This window comes from Orycteropus afer, unplaced genomic scaffold (genome assembly GCF_000298275.1).
Source record: "Orycteropus afer afer isolate SDZICR_OR568_19922 unplaced genomic scaffold, OryAfe1.0 scaffold00295, whole genome shotgun sequence".
In the NCBI taxonomy this organism is placed as follows: Eukaryota; Metazoa; Chordata; class Mammalia; order Tubulidentata; family Orycteropodidae; genus Orycteropus; species Orycteropus afer.
This window is the reverse complement of record NW_006921882.1, coordinates 3,883,309-3,906,361: the sequence shown is the minus strand read 5'-3', so window position 1 is coordinate 3,906,361 and position 23,053 is coordinate 3,883,309. Positions and strand designations below refer to the sequence as shown.

General features: G+C 46.6%; 1 protein-coding gene across 1 annotated transcript; it reads left to right on the top strand.

Annotated features, from left to right (window-relative positions):
* The first annotated feature begins 2,459 nt into the window (after positions 1-2,459).
* On the top strand, positions 2,460-20,572 carry RAE1 (ribonucleic acid export 1). Its single transcript, XM_007951508.2, has 13 exons — positions 2,460-2,531; positions 2,989-3,002; positions 3,575-3,671; positions 4,425-4,529; positions 6,047-6,139; positions 9,261-9,347; positions 10,753-10,839; positions 10,949-11,020; positions 11,976-12,083; positions 16,524-16,630; positions 16,722-16,797; positions 17,755-17,949; positions 20,486-20,572. Exons 3-13 carry the CDS (start codon positions 3,582-3,584, stop codon positions 20,570-20,572), a joined length of 1,107 nt encoding a protein of 368 aa, XP_007949699.1. The 5' UTR covers positions 2,460-2,531; positions 2,989-3,002; positions 3,575-3,581.
* Positions 20,573-23,053: the final 2,481 nt, after the last annotated feature.

The window sequence follows — 23,053 nt, the reverse complement described above, 5'->3', positions numbered from 1 at the left end:
ATCTTTATGAAAGTAGATTTCTTTATTGGAGTGGCTGGTGGATTTGAACCACGGACCTTCATGGTTAAGTAGCCAAATGCCTTGCCCACTACGCCACCAGAACTCTGTTGTTGTTGTTATGTGTCATCGAGTAGGACCCGACTCATAGCAACCCCTCTTTGGGTTTCCGAGGGGTATCACTACGGAAGTAGATTGCCCCATCTTCCTTCTGAGGAGTGGCTGGTGGGTTTGAACCGCCAGCTTTCTGGTTAGCAGTCAAATGCATTAGGCACTATGAGCTCCTCCAGAACTGCTGTTGTTGTTGTTGTTATGTGCCGTCGAGTCAGCCCTGACTCATAGCGACCCCTCCTTGGGTTTCCGAGGCAGTGCTAGGCAGGGTTAAATCAGCTTTTCTCAGCGCCAAATGTACTAGGGCTTAAATAGACGGCAATCAGAATCTTGTTAGGCTTTAAGACGATGGTTAATGCACATGGGAAATGTTAATTCACATCCTCATTCACCCCGTGCCACGGATTTATGAAAACGGATGCTTGGCACCTAGCAGCCTGGTTCCCCAAATTTCGGCCAATCCAGAAACCGCAGATACTACGACTTCCTCTTGGCTTCAACAGCGCTTGTACGCATGTGGAGTCGCCTCGCGGAAGGAGGAGTCTTTTTCTCTCCTGTCTTCCGGGCGACACAGGAAGTGGCTCAGGGGCGCATGCGTGGTGCCCTCGCGGTAATCGGACCGGTTTCCATCGCGAGCGTGAGGAGACCCGAGGCTCTTGGGACTGGTGCTCCCGGCAGCTCGGCCTCGTTCCCGCTTCAGGGCGGGCTCGCAAGCTCCTCGGTCCCTCCAGCCCCAAGCCGTCGGCTTCCAGCCGCGGTGCGACTCTCAGGTAGGCCCCGTGCCGCCTCCCTGGTTACCCGCCACCATGGCGTCCGCGGAGGCCGGGTGCCCCCTGCGGAGCGCGCGTCGTAACAAGATGCTGAGAGACTAATAGGACTGTTGACCGAACTTCATTAGCGGCCGTTGGAAGGGATGTGGGAGCCTCTTAGGGTCTAACCCCGCGTTTATGTTTTGAGGAAACTGAGGCCCCGGGTAGTGTCACACAGGGCTGATGGCAGGGTCTGTCGTTTTTGCCTAGAAAGCCCTTCCCCGTCGCTTGTCTGGCTTCTCCCCAGACCTGTTTCACCTGAGGGAAGCCTTCCCCGACCGTCCCTCTAGAGAAGGGCCTCCTTTAGTCTCCCGTGTTATTCGGCTTAGGTCCTTTGGTGTCACCGACCACTGTCTGAAAGTATGTTTTTTGTGTCTTGTCCAGAGAAGTTCCTCGGCGTGTCCTTTGGACAAGTATTTGTTAAATACTAGCCGCCACGGGCCGGGCGGTGTGTTGAGGTGCCAGGTGAACAGGCGGGAAGAATCCTGACGGAGTTCCGCCCGCCCTCTTGGAGCTGACGGTCTCCTGGGGAAGAGGTTGATTGGAAACCAGTCAGGAAATTCCAGGTGGCGTCAAGGGCTGTGAAGCCAACGGAGGAGGGCTTGGAGGGGGTAGGTAGGAGGCAGGGAAGCCTCGGAGGAGGTGCCTTAAAGAAAAAATAATAATATGTTTAAGAGCTTATTGATTCATTGACATGCCGTCAGATTCCCTGGTTGACGTTTGCGTGAGCCCAGGAAATTGTGTGCCGTCGTGTAATCCTCCCCACAGTGCAGTCTTAGAACACTTCCGTCGCCCCAGCAAGTTCCCAGGAGGCAGCTCTTAAACTGGGACCTGAAGGTTGGAGTGGAGGCGGCTGGTGAGCGGAGGCATCACCTGGGGCTGGAGGAGCGGCGAGGAGAAAGGCTGTGTTCGTGGACCGAGTAGAAGCCAGCGGGGCTGGAGTGCAGCACGAGGGGGCAGTGGGAGGTCAGCTGGAGATGTGGGGCGCCTGCTGGTTCGCAGGGACCAGTGTAACATGTTCCCTACTGGCTGAGTTCATACTCCAGTACTCTTGCCTCAAGCCCCAGGCTTTTTCCCTCATTCCTAATGGCAGATGTCTTCTCTCCTAACTTGGGGAGCGGGATGGACCTGGCATTTATGGAGATCTTGTGCTTCAGTCACTGTGTGTGATCTTCCTTCGTTCTACACTGTCTACACTTGCTTATTTTTCATGAAGCTCTAGGCAAACGCAAGTGCCTTCCCAAAATTCTTTGCCGCCTGTCCATTCTGTGCTGTCCTGAGTGTGTAGAGATGCCACCCTTGTTAACCAGTGTCTCACTGAGTTGCTGGACTCCTTTGGGGAGGTGACTGACACAATAAACTTCAGGGTGTAAGAGTGTGCTAACCCATAATGGAATTGGAAACATGGCCTTGATGTATGCAAGTGGTTGGGGAATTATAACGTGTAGACTTTCTCCATGGAAGGAAAAAAGAAGGGAACATTGTTTATTCACCCAGTATGCACCAGGTACTGTGTGCTTTCTATATAAGCAGTCTCATTTGCTCTTCAGAGCAACCCTGGAGAAGGTTTATTTTCTGTGTTTACAGAGCACGAAATTAAGGCCCATTGAGGTTGTGGTCCCAGTGCTAGTGAGTAGCAGAGGCAGGGTTCAGATTCTGCTGGGCCTGCTAGATGGTGGCACTCCAGAGAAAACATGGAGTCAGAGGGAAGTCTTGTTAGAGAAATGTCCAGAAGCACGCTGTGCCAGGCCTTTTGGTGCCAAGTGGAACAAAGTGGGTCACAGGCACACCTTGCAGATATTGCAGGTTCAGTTCCAGGCTGCAGCAACAAAGCAAATATCACAGTACAGCAAGTCATGCGACTTTTTTAGTTCCTCAGTGCATATAAAAGTTATGTTTATGCTATACTGTGGTCTGTTGAGTGTGCAAAAGTCTGAAATATTTGAGAATTACCAAACATGATGCATATACGAAGTGAACACATGCTGTTGGAAAAATGGCACTGATAGACTTGCTTGACATAGAGTTGCCACAAACCTTCAATTGGTAAAAAACATGGTATTCTGTGAAGTGCAGTAAAGCATGGTGTACCTGTCCTCTGAACTCCTCTCATGAAGAAATGGCAAAAACACTGCTAAGACTAGTTGTTTTTCTAAGTGTGTTCGTGCGGGGATATTGTAAGAAGAAGATGAACTCTCACTGAGTGCAGACCTCTGCATGGGGACCTTCTGCCTGTTTCACTGCTGTGGTCATGGTGTGCAACTCAGTTCCTATCACTGTTTAGAGACTTCACAGATTCTTTGAATAGGCTAGTACCTAAAAAATACTCTGCTATAATGAATCAATATTGATTCGTTGATTATGACAAATGTACCATATGAATGTACAGTGTTCATAATAGGGGAAATTGAGTGTGGGGTACATGGGAACTCTACCGTATCTTTAGTTCTTCTGTAAATCTAAAACTATTCTAAAATAAGATGTTTATTTAAAAATACTCTGCTTGTCATGTAGATACTTAGATCATGTCTAAAGAGATACCTGGCATCAGGCCACATAGAGTCTTTATTTCTCTTTTGTGACTTGTGTTTATTCTGCCTTTTGGTGATATTTATGACTTAAAGAACCTGCTCTTAATATCCCCTATGATTTTTTAGGGCCAAAATGAGTCTGTTTGGAACAACCTCGGGTTTTGGAACGGGCGGGACCAGCATGTTCGGCAGCACAACCACAGATAACCACAATCCTATGAAGGTACACAGGGCTTTGTGGGAAGAATGCAGCAAGGGTTGCCCACATCAGTGACAGTGGCAGAAGCTGAGATGCCTCGGGAGCCTCCTCTGGGGCTCCCTTTGTCTAGCCCCTCATTCTCAAACAACAGAGCACAGAAACTGTGTGTCCCCAGGACCCCCAGCTTGCCCAATTGCTGGAATCACCCAGGCTGCTTGTCAGAATTGTAGATCCTGGGGTGTAGACCATAGCCATCAGATTGGAATTTCTGTGGGAGGGGCCCAGGTGATTAATGTAGTCAGGCACTTTGGAGCAAAAGAGGGCTGGTGGGACGTTTGAGAAGTGGGTCTGTGGGCATTTTGTCTAGAGTGCTGCTTTTAGTCTTGGCAGTGCTAGTTCTTTGATTGGCTTGTGTCTCCTCTTGAATAATGAAAGGCTAATTCCATTAGTTCTGAAGCACAAAGAGAGTCCTCTGTCTGGTGTTTAAAAAAACAAACCCACTGCCATCGAGTCAATTCTGACTCATAGCGACTTACAGGACAGAGTAGAACTGCCCCATAGGGTTTCCGAGGCTGTGATCTTTACAGAAGCAGACTGCCACATCTTCCTCCCTTGGAATGGCTGGTGGGTTCAAACCTCTGACCTTTAATTTAATAGCTTGATACTTTAACTACTGCACCACTGGGACTCCTGTGTAGTGTTTAGTGGGAAAGAGCAATTTTGAATTGAATTTTAAAGATGCTTATGTTTTAACGTTGGCTTTTCTCCCCACCCCAGGATATTGAAGTAACATCTTCTCCTGATGACAGCATTGGCTGTCTGTCTTTTAGCCCACCAACCCTGCTGGGGAACTTTCTTATTGCAGGATCGTGGGCTAATGATGTAAGTGCTCCTTACATGCATGTGAACATAATCCCTCTCTAATGGACAAGCTTAGCTATTTTTAGTGGGTTCCATTTTTTGTGTCCTTCTTAAATCAGCTCAGAGGTGCAAACCCTTTTGAATGGAAGCCACCACCATGCCCTGTGAGAACATGCTTGGATTTTTGTTAGGAAAGCATAATCATGTGCATTGCTCAAAAATCCCGACTTCAGTATCTTTAAGTATATTCCCCCATCACATGCAGTTCACTGAGGTGAATATTCCTCCTGAGGGTGTAAATGAACAGATTTCCCTTCTTGGCATCCTGAAAATGTTCTTTGGGCATGTTAGGCTGTCTTCAACTCTAGATATACCACAAATCCTGCATGAACGTTCTAACCACTGTGTCCAAAAAGATAAAGTCTAATAAAAAAGAATATGAAGAGGTACTGCAGACAAGGAGTGCTAGTGGCCAGTTAGAGTCCCCTGGAACCAATCAACCTCTCTAGTAATCAGATACTTGCAAGTATTTAAATTTAAATGTGCAAGTATCTGATTACTAGAGAGGTTGATTGGTTCCAGGGGACTCTAACTGGCCACTAGCACTCCTTGTAGTCTCTCCAAGGATCCGCGCTCCTAGCCACGCCCCACCCCTGCCCCTTATAAGATGCTATTACTGCCTTAAAAGTGTGCTAGACCTAGCCCTACTGGAAATTTGGAAAAAATTGTAGTATGCAGTGGTAATGATAATTTGCAGCATGTCTATATGGTAGAGTTCCACTTTAGGAGTTTTCAGGGAGGATTTTCAAATTATGGCCTGCGATTTGTGAGGGAGCAGAGGGCTGGGGCAGAGAATGGTTGAGGGAGGAGGGTAGCCACAGTTGAGCAGGTTTGCTTTCCACATGTAGTTTCTAGAGAAGATTTCTATTGATTGACTGCCCAAAAATGGTTAAGGACAACCATGTTAGAAGAGTGCTTAATGCTGAGTAAGCTAGTGGCAGAAGTGAGAAAAGTTGCAGCTGTGAAACTGGAGCTGCCGCATCAACGAGTTTTTTTGAAGAAAATACAGATACCTGGAAACCAGATTAACAGTACCCGGGACTGTTGATAGTGAATGTGGGATTAAGGGTGATTTTTATGCTCTTGTCATAATTACAAAATCTCGTGAGTAAGATTCATTACTCTTACAATCAGGAAAAAATATGATACAAAAATTCAGAACACAGTATTCAATGAAGAAGGGTAAGTTTCTTCTTTGGTCTTGAGTTTGAATGGTAATGGGTGACAGTCTGTCTCATTTCATAGATGTGACAAGAACGTTATCTGCTGTCTTTGGTATAAGCAGTGGACGTTGTATTTTTTAGCGGCTTAGGAATAAAAAATACTTCTCAGTTACTTTGTTCTTAAAGTTAGATAATTGGATTGATGTGAGAAGTCCATGTACATTTAAATTGTACCCCACTAGTAGTTAGTAGGTGTTCAGGTGATATAATTTATTATGAATTGTTTGCTTACACCAGTTTGCCTTGTTTCTATAGGTTCGCTGTTGGGAAGTTCAAGACAGTGGGCAGACTATTCCAAAAGCCCAGCAGATGCACACCGGGCCCGTGCTTGATGTCTGCTGGAGTGATGTACGTTTCATCAACTTTTAACCTTTTCTTCTATTTAAAGCACAGTGTAATTCAAAATGTTTAACAACCTGAAACACAAACAGCACGTATGTATATAGATTGTAAGGAGCCCTGGTTGCGCAGTGGTTAACTGCTCTGCAGCTAACTGAAATATTCGTGGTTTTAACCCACCAGTTGCTGCTCTGTGGGAGAAAGATGGGGCAATCTGCTTCCGTACAGGTTGCAGCCTTGGAAACCCTATAAGTTTTCTGAATCAGAATTGACTTGACATCAATGGATTTGGTTTTCGTTTATGCGTATTTGAGAGTTGTAATTTGTTCATGTCTTCTGAAATGTCACAGCCTTGACAACCCTGTGGAGCAGCTCTGCTCTGACACGTGGGGCTGCTGTGAGTTGGGGTTGGCTCAGTGTCAACCAGCAGCAGCAGCCTCCGTGTTCGGAGTATACTCAGTGACAGTTGCTTGAATTAGTTCTTCTCTGAATGCACGTAGCACTAGGCGCTTTTCTGGCATAACATTGCAATATTTTATTGACATGTTATTTTGTGCAAGAGGACAGATGGTTTCATGAAGCTTCTCTTACCTCTGAATATGCCATGACCTTAGGTTGTTTGAAATTAGAAATGCACTCTCCCAGAAAATCAATCCTAGAAGAAAATGGACCCATTTCTATTATTAAATGTTGTGGTTTTTAAAAATTCTTTTTTTCTCCCCAAATCCCAAACATCAGCAGTGTAAACAAATGTGTTTAGTTTGTTCAGCCTTGAGACAGATGAGCCCAATTTAAAGAGAGCTGTGTACCTGTACCTGCAGCCTTTTGAGCGTTCTCTCATCAGTCCACATCTGGCTTCAGATTCTGGCTTCAGATTTCAGTTCTGTCATGTTCAGCTTTTTAACTTTGCCAGCTTACTTAATCTCCCCGAGTCTGTTTCCTCATTTATAAAATGATCAACAGATAATAGCCAGGTATTGATTGTGTGCTGAAGACAGGATCTAGTAGAGCTCAAGCAGGCAGACCTTGTGTTCACGTAGTGTAGGGTCTGTTACGGAGGGATGGACAAATGCAGAAACAAACAGACGTTTCAGATGATGAGAAGTTGTTTTTCTAAGGGAGCACAGCAGCAGATGAGCACTGAGGCTGGTGTGACTCCAGAGCCCAAGCAGCCTTTGCCATAGAGCTTCATGGGCAGAGGATGAGAGACCTCGGAGAGGTGGGAAGGGCATTGCAGGACAGGAAACCACTTAGGTAGTGGCACAGGCACGGAAGTGCCAAGGTTACCTTTGAGGCATAACAGGCAAACCTGATCAAGGACATGGCTCACCTGTGTGGCCATGGCAGGTAGAACTTAGCACTGCTGGGTAGGGAGCATATGTGAGCATTATTACTCTCTCCAGGCCTTTTGGCAGGTTGTCCTCTCTTTGTACATGTCCATGAAGGTCTGGCCAGCTGTTACTCTTTGGTGATGGTTACACACCTAGAGACACAAAGGGTGAGTGGCAAGGTTGGCAATTTGAGGGCTGGACCATTGGTCCCCTCCGCCTCAAAGTGGCACTTCTGTACATTAGTGTCTTTACTTTCTGTGTTTCCAAGTTATAGAGTTATGCTCATAACTTCTTCAATAGAATGGGGAGCAAGTTTATCTCTTTCAGATGGAAAACTGGTGACTTCAGATAGGAAGAAATTCTTGGCTAGAGAGTGGTGGTGGTAAATCTTTGAGCTATGGAACCAGAAATGAAATAGTCTAGGCCAGGGGTTGGCAAACTGTGGTTCTTCAGTCCATTTGACCTATTGCTTATTTTTGTAAATAAAGTTTTATTGGAACACAGATACATTCATCTTTTAATGTATATGGCTGCTTTCAAACTACAGTGATAGAGTTGAGTCTTTGTGCAACAGAGACCTTTTGACCCACAGAAGCCAAAAATACATACTGTTGTTTTAAGAAAATGTTAGATGACCCCTGGTCTAAACTTTCAGTTCAGTACTTTTTTTAAAATTAACTGTGCTACCTCATATTTGATGGGTTTACTTTTGAGTCCTAGATACAAACATTTAAAAAAATGATCATATGGTGTGCTAATTTTTAAAACTATTCTGTATTCTAGATGATGTTGTTGTTATGTGCCGTCGAGTCGGACTCGACTCATAGCGACCCCTCCTTGGGTTTCCGAGGCAGTATCCCTATGGAAGTAGATTGCCCCGTCTTCCTTCCAAGGAGTGGCTGGTGGATTTGAACCGCCAGCCTTCTGGTTAGCAGTTAAGTACCTTAGGCCCTATGCTACCAGAGCTCCTATATTCTAGATAGGACTAATGATTTTTATAAAGCAGTGTAGTTAAATTACGTGCATTTTGGAATGCTATTAAATGTGCACATGAACAAAAGTAATGATTGTGTGTGTGTATGTAGAGAGGAGAAAGAGCAAGAAAACTCATGTAGCCAAGTATTTATAGTCAGGGCTGGGTTTATGGGTGTTTATTGTATTGTTCTTGGCAGCTCTTCCAAAGGTTTTACCAAAACATGAAAAATTTTAAAAAGTGGCCCCAGGTGACATGCATAGATAGATGACACACACAGATGATTTCTGGAAGTACTCAGGGGCCATGGTGCCTCAGGGAAGCTGCAGGGTCAGGGGTGGGAGGGAGGCTATTTCTCACTGTGTAACTCTACGTGCCACTTGAGTTTTTGATCTTGTTCACATATTATCTCTCTGATACGTAACTGATGATTGAAAATGTGTTTTGTATCTGACACTGACGTTTGTAATACATCAAGTCCACTGCCATTGAGTTGGTTCTGACTCATAGTGACCCTATAGGACAGAGTAGAGCTACCCTACAGAGTTTCCAAGGCCATCAGTCTTTATGGAAGCAGACTGCCTCATCTTTCTCCCATGGAGTGGCTGATGGGTTCAAACCACTGACCTTTTGGTTTGCAGCCTAGTGCTTTAACTACTGTACCACCAGAGCTCCTTTGTAATATGTTGGCCCCCAAATAATTGGAAAATGTTAAATTGCCGAACAAGAAAACCTTTCTCAGTGATGTTCAACCTGTTATTTAAATGTATGTATAGAGATTTTATTTGTCTTAGAATGTCTAATTTTCTCCTCCATTTCATTTTAGGATGGGAGCAAAGTATTTACAGCGTCATGTGATAAAACTGCCAAAATGTGGGACCTCAACAGTAACCAGGCGATACAGATTGCACAGGTAAGGGAGCCATGCCCTGCAGAGATGCTGGGCAGGGCTAGTGCCTCTGATTATAATTACAATAGTGCTCTGTTTCAAAGATCAGATTCCTTGTTCATGTGAGGATAGTGTCAGTTCTGTAATTGTTCTCATTCTGATAAGTATTTCACAGATTGCTCCATCATGGGGCTTCCTTGTGTGTGTGTGTGTGTAATAGGATTCTCTTGAGGAAGGCAGCATTAGAAGTTGGTGATGTTAAAATCTGTAACAGACAGATAGTGCAAGTGGTCCTCGTCATACATGTTTGGCGTTCCAGCACCTGTGTGTAGCTGGCCTCTTACCAAATGCATGAGTCACTCCTTTGTGTGATAAGCACTTCTTGAGTGCCTGCTCTGTGCTGGTGCTGTCATTGGGGGCTCAGGATATGGCAGAGTAAGAGGGAAGCTTACATGCTTCTTAGGGCTTTTATTGCCTGCTGGGGATGACAAATAGAAACAAGTAAGAGGTTAGATCCTGGGAGTCTGGCCTGGCCTGAGGAATCCAGGAAGCCTTTTCAGAATGACACAACATTCTGTGAGATGCGTATGTGTGTTAGAAACTTCTCCCAGGCTCTCGTTAATGTCCCGTAGTAACAAGGCTGTGGTGGCATTCTCTCCCTAGGAAGGGGCTTGCTTTGACTCTAGTTAGTTAATTACCTTCAAAATCAGGTTAAAGTTGGTTAATGTGGAAGGCAGATCTTACAGTTTGGAGGCTTTAAGTCCAAGTTCAAAGTGCCAGGCCCTAGGGGCTGGGTGAAAGCCCCTCATCCTTGGTCTTCAGTTCTCCTCCTGCTCCCAGCCCACTGAAGCTAGAGGCATCTCTTCACTCAGGCAGCTGCTGGCTGCTGAGGCTAACCAGCCCAAGGTCAACAAATAAAATGGCACAGTTCCAATGTTACCAAACCACACAGCAGGCCATTGATTCAAGTCCGTTGAAAGTCCCAAGGTTGGCAGAGCATGGCAGGCTGCTGAACAACGACATGGCTACATGGGGTTCAAGTGTGCCATAAGCTAGAGACCCTTCCCTAGAGAAACCTTATTTTTTATATATGGGAAGCAGACCATATCCCCGAAGGCAGCTACTCAGCTGCTCCCAGTAGATTCTACCGTGGAGTTGATGACCAGTCTCATCATGGGGAATACTACATCCAGCTGTCCAGCCACTCAGCCAGGCCCAGCCAAGTTGACACACAAACTTAACTACCACAGCAGATAATTGCTCTTATGCCAGAGAATACCTTTTGATTGTGAGGAAGGTTGAAATGTACTTTGTGGTTTGGTGTGACCTCAGTATCTACATGAGTCCTTTCTCTGAATGTCGAGAACTAAAGTGGTTGGGCGTGTTGTTATATTTGCCCTGATCTGTGTTGTTTTTGTCTTGTTGAAAGCATGATGCTCCTGTTAAAACCATACACTGGATCAAAGCACCAAACTACAGCTGCGTGATGACTGGGAGCTGGGATAAGACATTAAAGGTATAGTACACCCTGGAGGGATCATGTGGCCCCATGGAGGTTGACATGCGTTCTTACACTTGTCGGACTTGTTCTCAGCGGTGACTTACTGATTCCATTTTGGTTTTAGTTTTGGGATACACGATCATCAAATCCTATGATGGTCTTGCAGCTCCCTGAGAGGTGTTACTGTGCTGATGTGGTAAGCAGTTTCCTTCACTCAGTATTAACTAATATTTGTTTCCTTTGGAAGACAACGTAAGTGTTTCCTGCCGTAAGGTGTCTGCAGTGGGAGGGCGTGCCCAGTCTTCCTCCGACTCGAATGGTAGGGTTAGAAATAGCGATGCTCAGGGCCCAGTTCCTGCACAGTTGTTGATTGAACACGTGCAGATGGCCCCAGGCCATCATTAGCATGGCCTTTTTCCATAGGGTGTTACCTTAGAAATTAATTGAGAGATACATGGGTTTGTGGTGCACATCATTATGGAAACATCAAAATGCCTTTGGTGTGGCAGTGGGAAAGCGGCTGTAACTGCAGTGTGGTGCTAGGTCTCTGGGAAGTGACTCTGAATGGGGTGGAGACTGAAGAACTTCCTCCCCTGTTTAGCCTTAAAGTTGTCTACCAGCTGCCCTGTCACTATTGGTAGGAATTTATCGTGATGATGTAATTACAGGTGCTAATGATTTTTGTTTTATATAAAATAGTAAAACCTAACTGGCCTACCAGACGGACACAATGAAGTGAACCTTGTGGTGCATTCACAGGGTGGCCTGTTAGGTGGCCACGATTAGTATTCTTGAAAAGTAGTAATGTTTTTAGCAAATGCTAAATGCATTTATATAGAAACACATGCACACATGTGATGCTTGGAAAAAACGGCTGGGGGTGAAATGTAATGTACCAGAATGTTCAATGGTCATCATTTGAAGGCGTTTATGTTCCAAGTGTTTATAGTACTTTTATAGTTACTTCTTAGGAACAGGTCTTCTGAAACTGTATGAAAGCTTTACTTTAAGATTTCTCTACGTTTTCATAAGACTTATCACTGGATTATGAAACTTAAAAATCAGACTTGTTTTTATGGTTATAGAAAATCCAGTGCTTAGGTGTGAGGAAAGCACCTTCTCCTTGGTAAGCATGCCTCTGCTCCCCCCAGATCTATCCTATGGCTGTGGTGGCGACGGCGGAGAGAGGCCTGATTGTCTATCAACTAGAGAACCAACCTTCGGAATTCAGGAGGATAGAGTCGCCGCTGAAGCATCAAGTGGGTTCAGATGCCGTGTGATGAGTGGGTGGTTGGCACTGCTGCATGTGAGACAGTCCTTGCGTGGGAACACAGTTGTGTTTTCTGAATTCTGTGAATGTTTTTAAAGCAGGTGTGGGCAGGGTTGGTGGTTCTCTAGGGCCTGGCCAGGTTGTCACTACTGCAGGGAGGAAGTTAAGATCCGGTTGGCTTCTCCTTTGGGAGGTCGCTTTTGTCCCTATAACGCCCTGGCCACCACCTCCTCTGGCCAGAAGTTTGGGAGTGGACTTTTCTTTTAAATTATGATTTGGGTGAAAGTTTACAGAGCAAATTCATTTTCCGTACAGCAGTTCACATATACTTTGTCTCATGACGTTGACTGCAATTTCCCACAGTGCAACAGCTCTCTTCCCACCTCCTCCCCATAGTTATCTCTTCCCTGTGTCCTTCCCTCCCAGGCACTCCTGCACCCCAAGCTGTCTCCCTGTGCATACATAGTCCTTCTATTCTCCCATGATTGATCTCTCCAAGGAGTGTATCTTGTTGTTGTTATGTGCTGTTGAGTCATCTCTGACTCACAGCAACCTTATGTACAACAGAACAAAAGGTAGAGTGTATCTACCTAATGTAAATGTTCAGCTCATATGCCTGTCTATTGTTTGGCTGGATGCCACAAGAATGGGTTCAATTTCAGAAGGGCAACTGGGACTAGGGGCCATAGTCTCAGGGGTTCCACCGGGCTCTATCAGACCAGCAAACCTGGTCCTTTTTTTTTAAAAGATTCTGAGTTTTGTTCCACATTGTTCTCCACTCTATCCAGGGTCTCCTACTTAGATCCCCCTCCGAATGGTTGACAGTGGTAGCTGAGCACCATCTAGTTCTTCTGGTCTCATGGTCATATAGACTGAGGATTGCATGGTTTTCCAGTCCCTTGGACCAATTGTTTCCATGCCTCTTTGGTTTTCTTCATTATTCTTTGCTCTGGATGAGGAGAGACCCTTTGTTGCATGTAGATGGATGCTTACAAGCTTTTAAGATCCTGGTCGCTACTTGCTGAAGTAGGATGTGGAACAATGTTTTTGCGTAGTACGTTACGTCAGTTGAGCTTGATGTCCCCTGCAACCTTGGTCCCAAGCCCACAAGTCCAACTGTTCACTACCTGGGAGTGGATTCTTGCATAAAATTCAAAAGACCCTCTGAGCCCCTCAGAGCTGAACCTGGATTGCCAGTAGTGTCTGGCTTGTGGGTAGCGCATTCATGGTTTAGAAAGTGCTGCTGCTTGTTTTCATGTGTGGTCGACATGACTTCCCTTTCTGGCTGGGGAAGCAGAGGCTCAGCCCTGGTGGTGACGGTGGAGAAGGGCAGCTGCTGGGTCGTGACGACTGACAGTCAGGGAGTGCATCTTACTGCCGGTACCATGGGCTAGGGCTAGAGTAGGATCTGTTGGAGGCTGTTGGTGGGGCTCATTGTCAGAAGGCAGCTGTGGCTTCCTGGGGGGCAGAAGAGCTCACGGCAGGAGGGAATCAGGTGATTGACAGTGTGTCCACTGATCAGTGCTCACTGGAGGAGTAGAAATACCATCTGTGTCAGATGTCTGTCAGAGTTGAGGGCAAGGTTTCTGGCTCCTTTTTTGGGGGGGGGGGCGTTTTTCATATTTTATTATAAACCTTTATACGTATTATCCCTGCTGAGAGATTAAAGTTATCTGTAGACTTAAAAACTCACTGTCCTACTGCCATCCACTCAGCGATCAAAATTAGAGATCCTGAGTAGAGTGGGAGAAAATAGGGAAAACAACTCAAAAGCACAAAAAAGACCAGGCTACTATAAGATACGATGGAGACTGGTGAAACCCCTGAGGCTAGGGCCCATAGTCACTGGAATTGAACTCAGGCCTGGAATCGAACTCACTCCCATGGCTCCAGCCACACAATTGATAGGCCTATGAATCGGTCAGTTATATCAGATAGATGCACTCCTTAGAACAGTCAGCCAGATGGGAGATCAGAAGAGCAGCATGGGCGCAGGGGGAAGGGAGCTCAGAGGGCAGGAAGGCACAGGAAGGACACAGGGAGGAGGTAACACAGGGAGAAGTGGGAAGAGAGCTGTTACATTAGAGGGATTGTAGTCAGTGTCGTGAAACAAAATGTCTATGAACTGTTGAAAAACGAATTTGCTCTGTACACTTTCACCCAAATCACAGTGAAAAGTTAATTACAAATTTAAAAAATAACTATCAGTGCAGTGCGGCCCAAAGCCTATGAAGTTAATCAGGGAGAGCCAGGGCTAAAAGCTAGCTAACTTTTTAAAAAAACTTCTTTGAGTGCAGGTTTATGGAGCACATCAGTTTTCCACTCAACACATCATACAGATTTTGTTTGGTTCCGTCACTGTAACAGCACTCTTCCCACTTCTACCCTGGGTTCCCCGTTTCCACCCAACCTTCTTTCCTGCCCCTTCCTGCCTTCTGATCTTTGTTGTAAGGCAAATGCTGCCCTTTTGTTGATTGTTCTATGGAAAGGGTACCTCCTTGTTGTTCACTTTATAGACTTGTCTGTTGTTTGGCTGAAAGTTGGTCCCCAGGGTGGGTTCAGTTCCAGGCTTGAAGGGGGACTAACAGCCATAGTCCAGTGGTTCCGCCAGTCTCTATCAGACCAGTGAGTCTGGTCTTTTTTATTTTATTTCACGTTTTTATTCCACTGTATCTAGGACCTTCTCTTGTGATCCCAGTCTGAGTCGTTGGTAGTGGTAGCCGAGCACCATCTAGTTCTTCTGGTCTCAGAGTTCTGGAGATTGAGGTCTGCATGGTCCATTAGTCCTGTGCATTCATTGTTTGTGCCTTTGGTTCTCTTCACTCTTTGCTCTGGACGAGGAAAAGACCACTAGTTGTATCTTGGATGGCCACTCAAGCTTTTAGGACTCCAATCACTACTCACGAGAGTAGGATGTAGAACATTGTCTTTGTGGACTGTGTTAGGCAAATTGACCTTCGTGTCTCCCAGACTACGTACGGTCCTGAGCCCCCAGGCCCAGTGACTCATTCCCTCCAGCTGTTTGGTTATAGCTAAGAAGTTTTCATAACTTTGCTGTCTGTGTCTGCTACCGTATGGGCTATACAATGTACATGGATGTATTTGCACCGTGTATAAATATGTATGTAGACACATCCTCTGCAAACCTATTTATGTTTGTGGGTGTAGTGACATCGCCTTCCCACAGCTGTTTAGCTTTCATATGTATCTGTGTATCCACTCATAGATTACTCTTATTATTGTTGTTGGAGGATTGGGTATTTAATAGTATTTACCTTTGCTTCTTTTAACTCTTGTGCTCCTCCCGCTGTCTTCCATTGGCTTTCTCCTTGTGTGCTGACCTCCCCCTTACCAACTATTGGCTTTCCCTTCACCCGATACATGTCTACTCTTTAGTTGGTGGTTATCCCTCCCATCCCTGATAACCTTCAAAGAATGTTACTTTCTATGTGTTTGCATAATACTGGTCTCATATAACATTTGTTCTTTTGGATAGCTTAATTTCACTCAGTATAATGTCCTCTAGAGCCATTCATGTTATGAGGTGTTTTGCAGATCTTCATTATTCTTCAGTGCTGCATAGTATTCCATTGTGTTTATGTACCATAGATTGGTTATCCATTCATACATTGGTAGACACTTGGTGGTTTCCATCTCTTTGCTGCTGTGAATAGTGCTGCAATGAACATGGGTGTGCATCCATCCATTTCATGGCTCTTAGTTCTCTAGGATATGGATCTAGTAGTGGGATTGCTAGATCATAAAGTATTTCTGTTTCCAATTAAAAAGTATTTCTGTTACTTTTTAAGGAAGAACCATACCGTTTTCTACAGTGGCTGCACCATTTTACTGTTCCACCAGCAGTGTACAAGGGTTCTGGTCCCTCTACACACTCGCCAGCATTTGTGGTTTTGTTTTTTAGAACTTTGCTATGAATGGTGGGGTGAGATGCTGTATCATTGTTTCTATTAGCTTCTCTAATGGCTAATGATCATGAGCATTCCTTCATGTGTGTGTTGGCCACCTGCATGTCGTCTTTGGTGAAATGTGTCTGTTCATGTCCTCTGCCCATGTTTAAATTGGATTGTTTGTCATTTTGTTGTTGAGGAGTTGCAGTTTTCCATAACTTGTAGAGATTAGTCTCATGCCAACGTATTGTAATTTTTTTTCCCAGTCTCTGGGTTCTCTTTACTGCCGTGTAGGGTCTTCTGTGCACAGACGGATTTAACTTTCAGGAGATCCTAGTCATCTTTGTCTTTTGCTTGTGCATTGTGGTTGATAGTATATTTGTGCCACGTATTAGGGCCCCTAAGTCTGGTTTCTGGCTCTTGTAAAGACCATAATGGGATAAAAATTACTACTATATATTTGTTGTACAATGTTGTATTTTACTTGTGGTAATATACATTTTTTTTTTTTTACACTATAGCATCGGTGTGTGGCTATTTTTAAAGACAAACAGAATAAGCCGACTGGTTTTGCCCTGGGGAGTATTGAGGGCAGAGTTGCCATCCACTACATCAACCCCCCAAATCCGTAAGTGGGACTCAGTCAACTTATACATCTTTACTTTGGGCTTTTTTTTTTTAAAAAAAAGGAAAACTGAGATGGGTCTTTGTTTTCTCAGTGCCAAAGATAACTTTACCTTCAAATGTCATCGCTCCAACGGAACCAATACTTCAGCACCTCAGGACATCTACGCGGTATGTTCTGAAAGCCAACCCTCAGCCTTCAGAGGCAGCTAGAGACTAGACATGGAGGGGGCTATCTGAAAACGTGCCAGCCAGGCTTGGGCCTCGTCAGAGAGCCCTGGCGCGTGTGCTTTCCTGGCGGGAGAGGGAGGCTGAAGCTGCAGGCTTCGGTTGTCCTGACTGAGTCATCCAGAGCTGCTGTAACAGAAATGCCACAGATTTACCTCCTCACAGTTGATGAGGCTGGAAGTCCAGACTCGGGGTGCCGGCTCTAGGGGAAGGCTTTCCTTGTCGGCTCTGGAGGGGGGTCTTTTTCTCTTCAGCTTCTGTTTCCTGGCACCTTGGAGGTCTCCGTGTGGCTTGGCATCTCTCTTCCCCCTTCTCTGCTCGCTCATTTACTTGTTTAATCTCTCTCTTCATAATCTCTAAAGAGATGGACTCGACACACCCTATACTACTCCTGTCTCATTAACATAACAGAGACAACTCATTGCCAGGTGGGATTATAGCCACAGGTGTAGAGGTTAGAGTCACAACCCGTGTTTTGGGGGACACTTTCAGTCCATAGCAAAGAGCACGTCGGCCTTCTCTATTCTCTGTCTCTGAATACAAGCTTAGAACACTTTCTGGGAGAGCTTTCTCCCTCTTCTGTGGGTGGAGGTAGACGGGCCACCCAGGCAGCTAAAACTGTTTGCAGAAAGGAAAGGGTGTTTCCCGGGCATTCTCCTTGACATCATAGTGTGTGCTCGTGCCAGTTCCTATGGCTCATGCTTGTCACAGGTGAGCCGTGGCTCTGGGCTGGCAGTGTGCTTGGGAGGCACAGCTCGCCTCCCCTGTGACCGAGGGCAGCCGCTCTAATGATGGGAAAGTCTGTGTGTTTGGTTTCCAAGGTAGCCCAGGGCGCACACGCTGGAGCACCTGGAGTTCACCACTGCTGCTCTGCTGCTAACCGTGCCTCAATCCTCGCAGGTGAACGGAATCGCATTCCATCCTGTCCATGGCACACTGGCCACGGTGGGGTCTGATGGCAGGTTCAGCTTTTGGGACAAAGATGCCAGAACAAAACTAAAGACTTCGGAGCAGTTAGACCAGCCAATATCAGCCTGCTGCTTCAATCACAATGGGAACATATTTGCCTACGCCTCCAGCTATGACTGGTCCAAGGTGAGGCATTGATCTGCTTTCTGTCAGTATAGGTTGGTTTGTATTTTCTAGAACAAAGGAACCCCTAGTGGCACAGTGATTAAGCACTCGACTACTAACCAATAGGTCAGCAGTTCAAACCCACCAGCCCTGCCATGAGAGAAAGATGAGACAGTTTGCTCTGTAAAGATTCCAGCCTTGGAACTCTATGGGGCACTTCTCTGTCCTACAGGGTCGCGTGAGTGGAACCGACTTGAGGGCAGTGGGTGTGGGGGAGCAGGGTCTGTGTGCCCCCTTTTTGCTTATTTCACTCCACTTCAGCATTTGAGAGTCACCCGTCTGCGCAGCTGTGTCTGTCAGCAGTTTGCATGGGCCCTTGCTGCTTGGCTTCCTGGTGGGGCCGTCCATCACGTGTCTGTCCATTCCCCTGTTGAGCTGGGTGCTCTCTTTTGGAGTTTGGGAATTTGCGTGTCTGGGGTTGCAGCCAGGTCTGGGCCTGTGTAGAGGCTAAGGCTCCAGTGGCTGCCCAGTGATTCCCTCCCCAGGTGTCGCTCTGTGTCTCAGCTGAAGTGTCACCCCCAGAGCTCTGCATGACAAGCACCAAAGAGGCCGAGGGACATGGGAAGAAGTGAGAAAGCATGTCGTTCAAGTGTTGCACTGAGCGGCTGCAGGTCTGTTTCCTTGTGTGTAAAGGAAGGCTGGGCAATCTATTTCTGTAAAGACTGACTGCCACGGAAACCCAAAGGGGGTGGCCGTGAGTGGAAATGGACTCTGTGGCCGTGAGTTTGGTTTGGTTTTTGGTGAGGGCATATAGAAGTTACATTGGCATGATATAGTAGTCTGTTAGCTTCATGAAAACGTGGCACTGAGGCACAAAGTGAGTGTGTGCTGCTGGAAAAATGGCACTGATAAAAACTTGCTCAGTGCAGGGTTGCCTCACACCTTCAATTGGCTTTGTTTAGTTTTTTAGAAAAGGCAATATCCACAAAGCACAATAAAACGAGGTGTGCCTGTCATCGGATTTATCCAACCAATCAGTGTCACCTCAGAGTGAGAGTTACTTAAATTCTAGTCTTTTGTGTTTGAAAGGAAGTGCAGGAAGTGTTCACTTTTTAGTTCAGGGAAAGTGTGTATAGTGGACTCCCGTCTGAAGTCTGGGTCATGTGTCATTGGTGTCACTGCAGCATGGTGGGGCCTCAGGCCTCGGGCCACCAGTGCCCTGCTCTCAGCCTTGTGTCTCCGAGGCTCCTGCCTGCCGCCCTCTGCCCCTTTCTGTCTTGCCCACCCCACTGTGAATCTCCAGCTGATCACAGTACTCACCTACTTACTTTTCTCTTAAAGAGAGTTCAGTTTTTTGAACATTTTACTGTGATTTGGGTGGAAGCTCACAGAGCAAGTTCATTTGCCATTCAGCAGTTCATTCATCGACATTTTGTCTGTGATGTTGGCTGCATCCTCTCCATGGAGCAGCACTCTCCCCGCTTTCTCTCTTGGTTCCGTTTGTCCTTTTTCCCGCCTCTTCCTGCCTTTTGAGCTTTGTACTTGGGCAAGGGCTGCCCTTTTGGCCTCGTACTGTTGCTTGTACTGAGGGGTGCGGACCTCCCTGGTGGTGGTACTCGGTTTATAGGCCCGTTAGGCTGAGAGTTGATCCCCGGCTGGGTTCAGTTCCAGGTTGCAGGGTGTCTGAGGGTGTGGTCTCAGGGTTCTGCCACCTTGGTCAGACCTGTAAGTCTGGTCTTTTTTGTGATTGTGAATTTGTTGTATGCTTTTCCTGCCCTCTCTGCTAGGACTGTTGTGGTCATCAGGGCGGCCCTGACTTACTTTTCACCTCTGTGGCTGCCATGCCTTTTTTCCCTGGGGTGCAATGTTTAGGATAGCCACCACCCTTTGCAGCTTGGCTTCAGCCTGATACCAATGTAAGTGCTCTGTGTTTTGGGCTGTCTTCTCACCTGGTGACAACATCTTGGGTCAGATGCTGCTTCTGTGAAACCTCGGGACAACTGGTCCTCCGCTGCCCTCTGTGGGGGGTGCGGGCACTCGTCTTTGTAGGACGGGGCAGAAGGGCCAGAGGGCGTTCACACGGAGCACAGGTAGTGTGCTTGGGGAGAACGTCCCTCTGAGAAGTAGGTGACAGACTCCGAATCCTTAGCCTTTTCTCTGATGACTGGGGTTTTGTTCTAATATTTCTTTCTCTCCATCTTTGTTGTGGTGGTTTTGTTTTGTTCCCTTAGAGGGACGATGCAGCAGCACAGGGCCTAGAATTTGGCTCATGAAACCAAACTGAAAACCCGCTGCCATTGAGTCAGTTCCAACTCATAGCACCCCTAGAGGACAGAGGAGAGCTGACCCGGAGCGTTTCCACGTCTGTCAGTCTTTATGAAAGCAGGCTGCCTCATCTTTGTTCCACGGTGCTGGTGGGTTTCAACCACTGACCTTTGGTTAGCAGCCAAATGCCTGAAGCACTGCACCGCCAGAGCTCCTTTGGCTTATAAAGATGCCCACAAAACATAGCTGTTGCTTTTTAGTAGTAAGGTTGTTGGTTTCTCTTCCTCTTCAGGGACATGAGTTTTATAACCCCCAGAAGAAGAACTACATTTTCCTGCGGAACGCAGCCGAAGAGCTAAAGCCCAGGAATAAGAAGTAGTGACCTGGGCCTTCGGGGCCGACCTGCGCTGTGTCTTCTCTACTTGGCCTGGTCTCTGTGTGAATTCGGTCCCGGCTTGGGGAGGGTTCAGCTGTGGCCGTGGACTTCACCCCTCGAGGGAGTGATGGGCTTGCTCAGCGGGCCTGCTCAGCCGGCCACAGCCACTCACCCTTTCCATTCCACTGTGTGGGACAGGTTTTCGCCGTGACTTCTAGGGGGTTGAAATGATTCTGGGAGTCACATTCCTGTGGGCATTGCCAGCATCCTTCAGTGCTACGCTCCGCAGACTGTGTGTGTGAGAGAACATTGGGAAACAGCCTCGAACGCTGTACTGTATTTTGTAATAAAATATTTTGAAGACTGCCTACCAAAGCCCTCCAGGTCCATCCCTCCTCTCTCCTCACCCCGTGTCTCAGAAGTGTTGTCCTGCTCTGTGTTTTAATTTGTAATTTCAGACACCTTTGGGAAGCACAGACATCTTGCACCCAGGGACAGGAGGGATCCTGAGCCGTTGCTTTTCCTGGCGTGTGGATTTTCCCACAGCTTCAAGCGTCGGCAGACCGCGTTTGGCCAGGTTTTCTGTCTTGGGTTTTCTATTCCCGTCTCAAACGTTCCTGGTCTTCTCGGCTCTGCTGGGCAGATTTTCTAGTGGGGCTGAAGCAGCCCCGCCTCGTGCTGAGTGGACAGATCTGAGAGGCCGGACTGGGCTGTCTATGTGACTGTCAGCCCAGGTCAGCAAGGGACAGGCTCTGCGTTCAAGCCCCACGAGTAGTTTCTTTGCTTTAGTTGCTGTTGATCTCATGTAATTTACAGCCCGTGATTGGTAAGTATCTGAAATGAATTGAACTTCACCTGTGATTTTTCAGTCTGTTGTATTTTTACCCTGTGATCCCAAATGCTTCCTAATCCTTATTATTTGGGGGTGGTATATAAACTTTTTTTTTTTTTTTTGGTATATAAACTCTTGTTGAGTGTAAAATCTGGTCTGATACATCGTACTATGTGTTTGCCTACCCTTAAAGCAATGGAAATAAACTTTTCTACGGGAAGAGACCGTGCACGCGGTGGTGTCAATGCCTTGGCAGTCAGGGGCAAGTGACTTTCAGACCCATTTGTTCTTTAGCCTTGTTTTTTACCCTAAAATGACTTTTCTAGAGAGAAAGAAGCAGGTGCATCAGAGGAGTCTGAATCGCACGGTAACTATTGACAGTTCGTTTTCCCCTCTCTAACGAATCACTCCCTGGCTCCAGGATCTGTGCTCCTGGAAGGTCTAGCAAGAAGAGTGGATACTGTGAGCGTCTCGGCCGCTCTCACCTGAGTGAGAGTGAACTCAGCGGCTTGTGGTTAGCCAGAGCCTCGCCGTTTTGACAAGCTACTGTGGGCTGTGGCTGAAAATGATGACAGTGAGCCTAAATCATGGACCTTTCAGAGGGTTCTTTTCCAGGGTTGGAGCCCTGGTGGTGCAGTGGTTAAGCACTCAGCTGTTAACCTGTAGGTTGGCAGTTCACACCCACTAGCTACACCATGAGAGAAACAGGTTGCAGTCTGCAAACCCTGTGGGACAGTTCTCCTCTGTCCTCTGTGAGTGGATTTGATTTAGGCTTTGCTTCAGTAAGGATTGACCACCTTGGAAACCCTAAGGGGCAGTTCCACTCTGTCCTCTAGGGGTGCTGTGAGTTGTCACTCTACAGCTATGGGTTGGGTTGGGTTTGGTTTCCAGGATTGGGCTAGTTTTTTTTTTTTTTTAATTGAAATCATTTTTATTTAACAGCCAAAATAACCTAGAGCCTTTAAACTCAACATATAAATCTTATTTTACTTACAAATGTCTTTGGTGCTTTTTTGGCCCTCTGTGCCACTCTAATGGAAATACCACAGGTGGATGGCTTTAACAAATAGGAGTTTATTCTCTTCCAGTTTAGGAGGCTAGAAGTCCAAGTTCAAAGTGCCAGCTGTGGGGCATGGGTGAAGGCCCCTCCACCTTAGGCTTCAGGTTGGCCTCTCGCTCCCAGCCCACTGGAGCTGAAAGGTTTCTTCACTCAGGCAGCTGCTGGCTGCTGAGGCTGACAAACCCAAGGTCAACAAGTAAAATACTACAGTCCCAAGGTCATCAAGCAACACGGCAGGCCACTAGTTCAAGTCCAGAAACAGTCCCAAGATTGACAGGTAGTACGGAAGGCCCCTGAGAGGAAGAGTCAGTCAAATGCAGGACCCTGGTGAGGACTGGGCTAGTTTTTAACTCATAAATTTAAAACGTCTGTCTTAGTCCAAGGCTGGACTTGGGCTACCAGCACCCAGGAGTAAGGGAGCTCTTGTTGACCGGTGGGCTGGGAGCCCTGCCAGATAGGACCAGCAGTCATTTCTCTGTGCCCAGCCACCCAGGGTAAGAAACCTGCCACGTGCTTTCTCACTCATAAACGGGATACATCCTGAAACCATTAAACTTCAGAAAGATCCTTGGTGTTCTTATTCCCTAGTGCC

What these genes read in the sequence shown, in the direction of transcription:
- RAE1 (XM_007951508.2), top strand. Translation starts at nt 3,582, where the DNA reads ATGAGTCTGTTTGGAACAACCTCGGGTTTTGGAACGGGCGGGACCAGC. An exon ending in TACATCAACCCCCCAAATCC is followed by an intron (nt 16,631 to 16,721) that starts GTAAGTGGGACT and finishes TTGTTTTCTCAG; the next exon opens with TGCCAAAGATAACTTTACCT. An exon ending in CCAGCTATGACTGGTCCAAG is followed by an intron (nt 17,950 to 20,485) that starts GTGAGGCATTGA and finishes CTTCCTCTTCAG; the next exon opens with GGACATGAGTTTTATAACCC.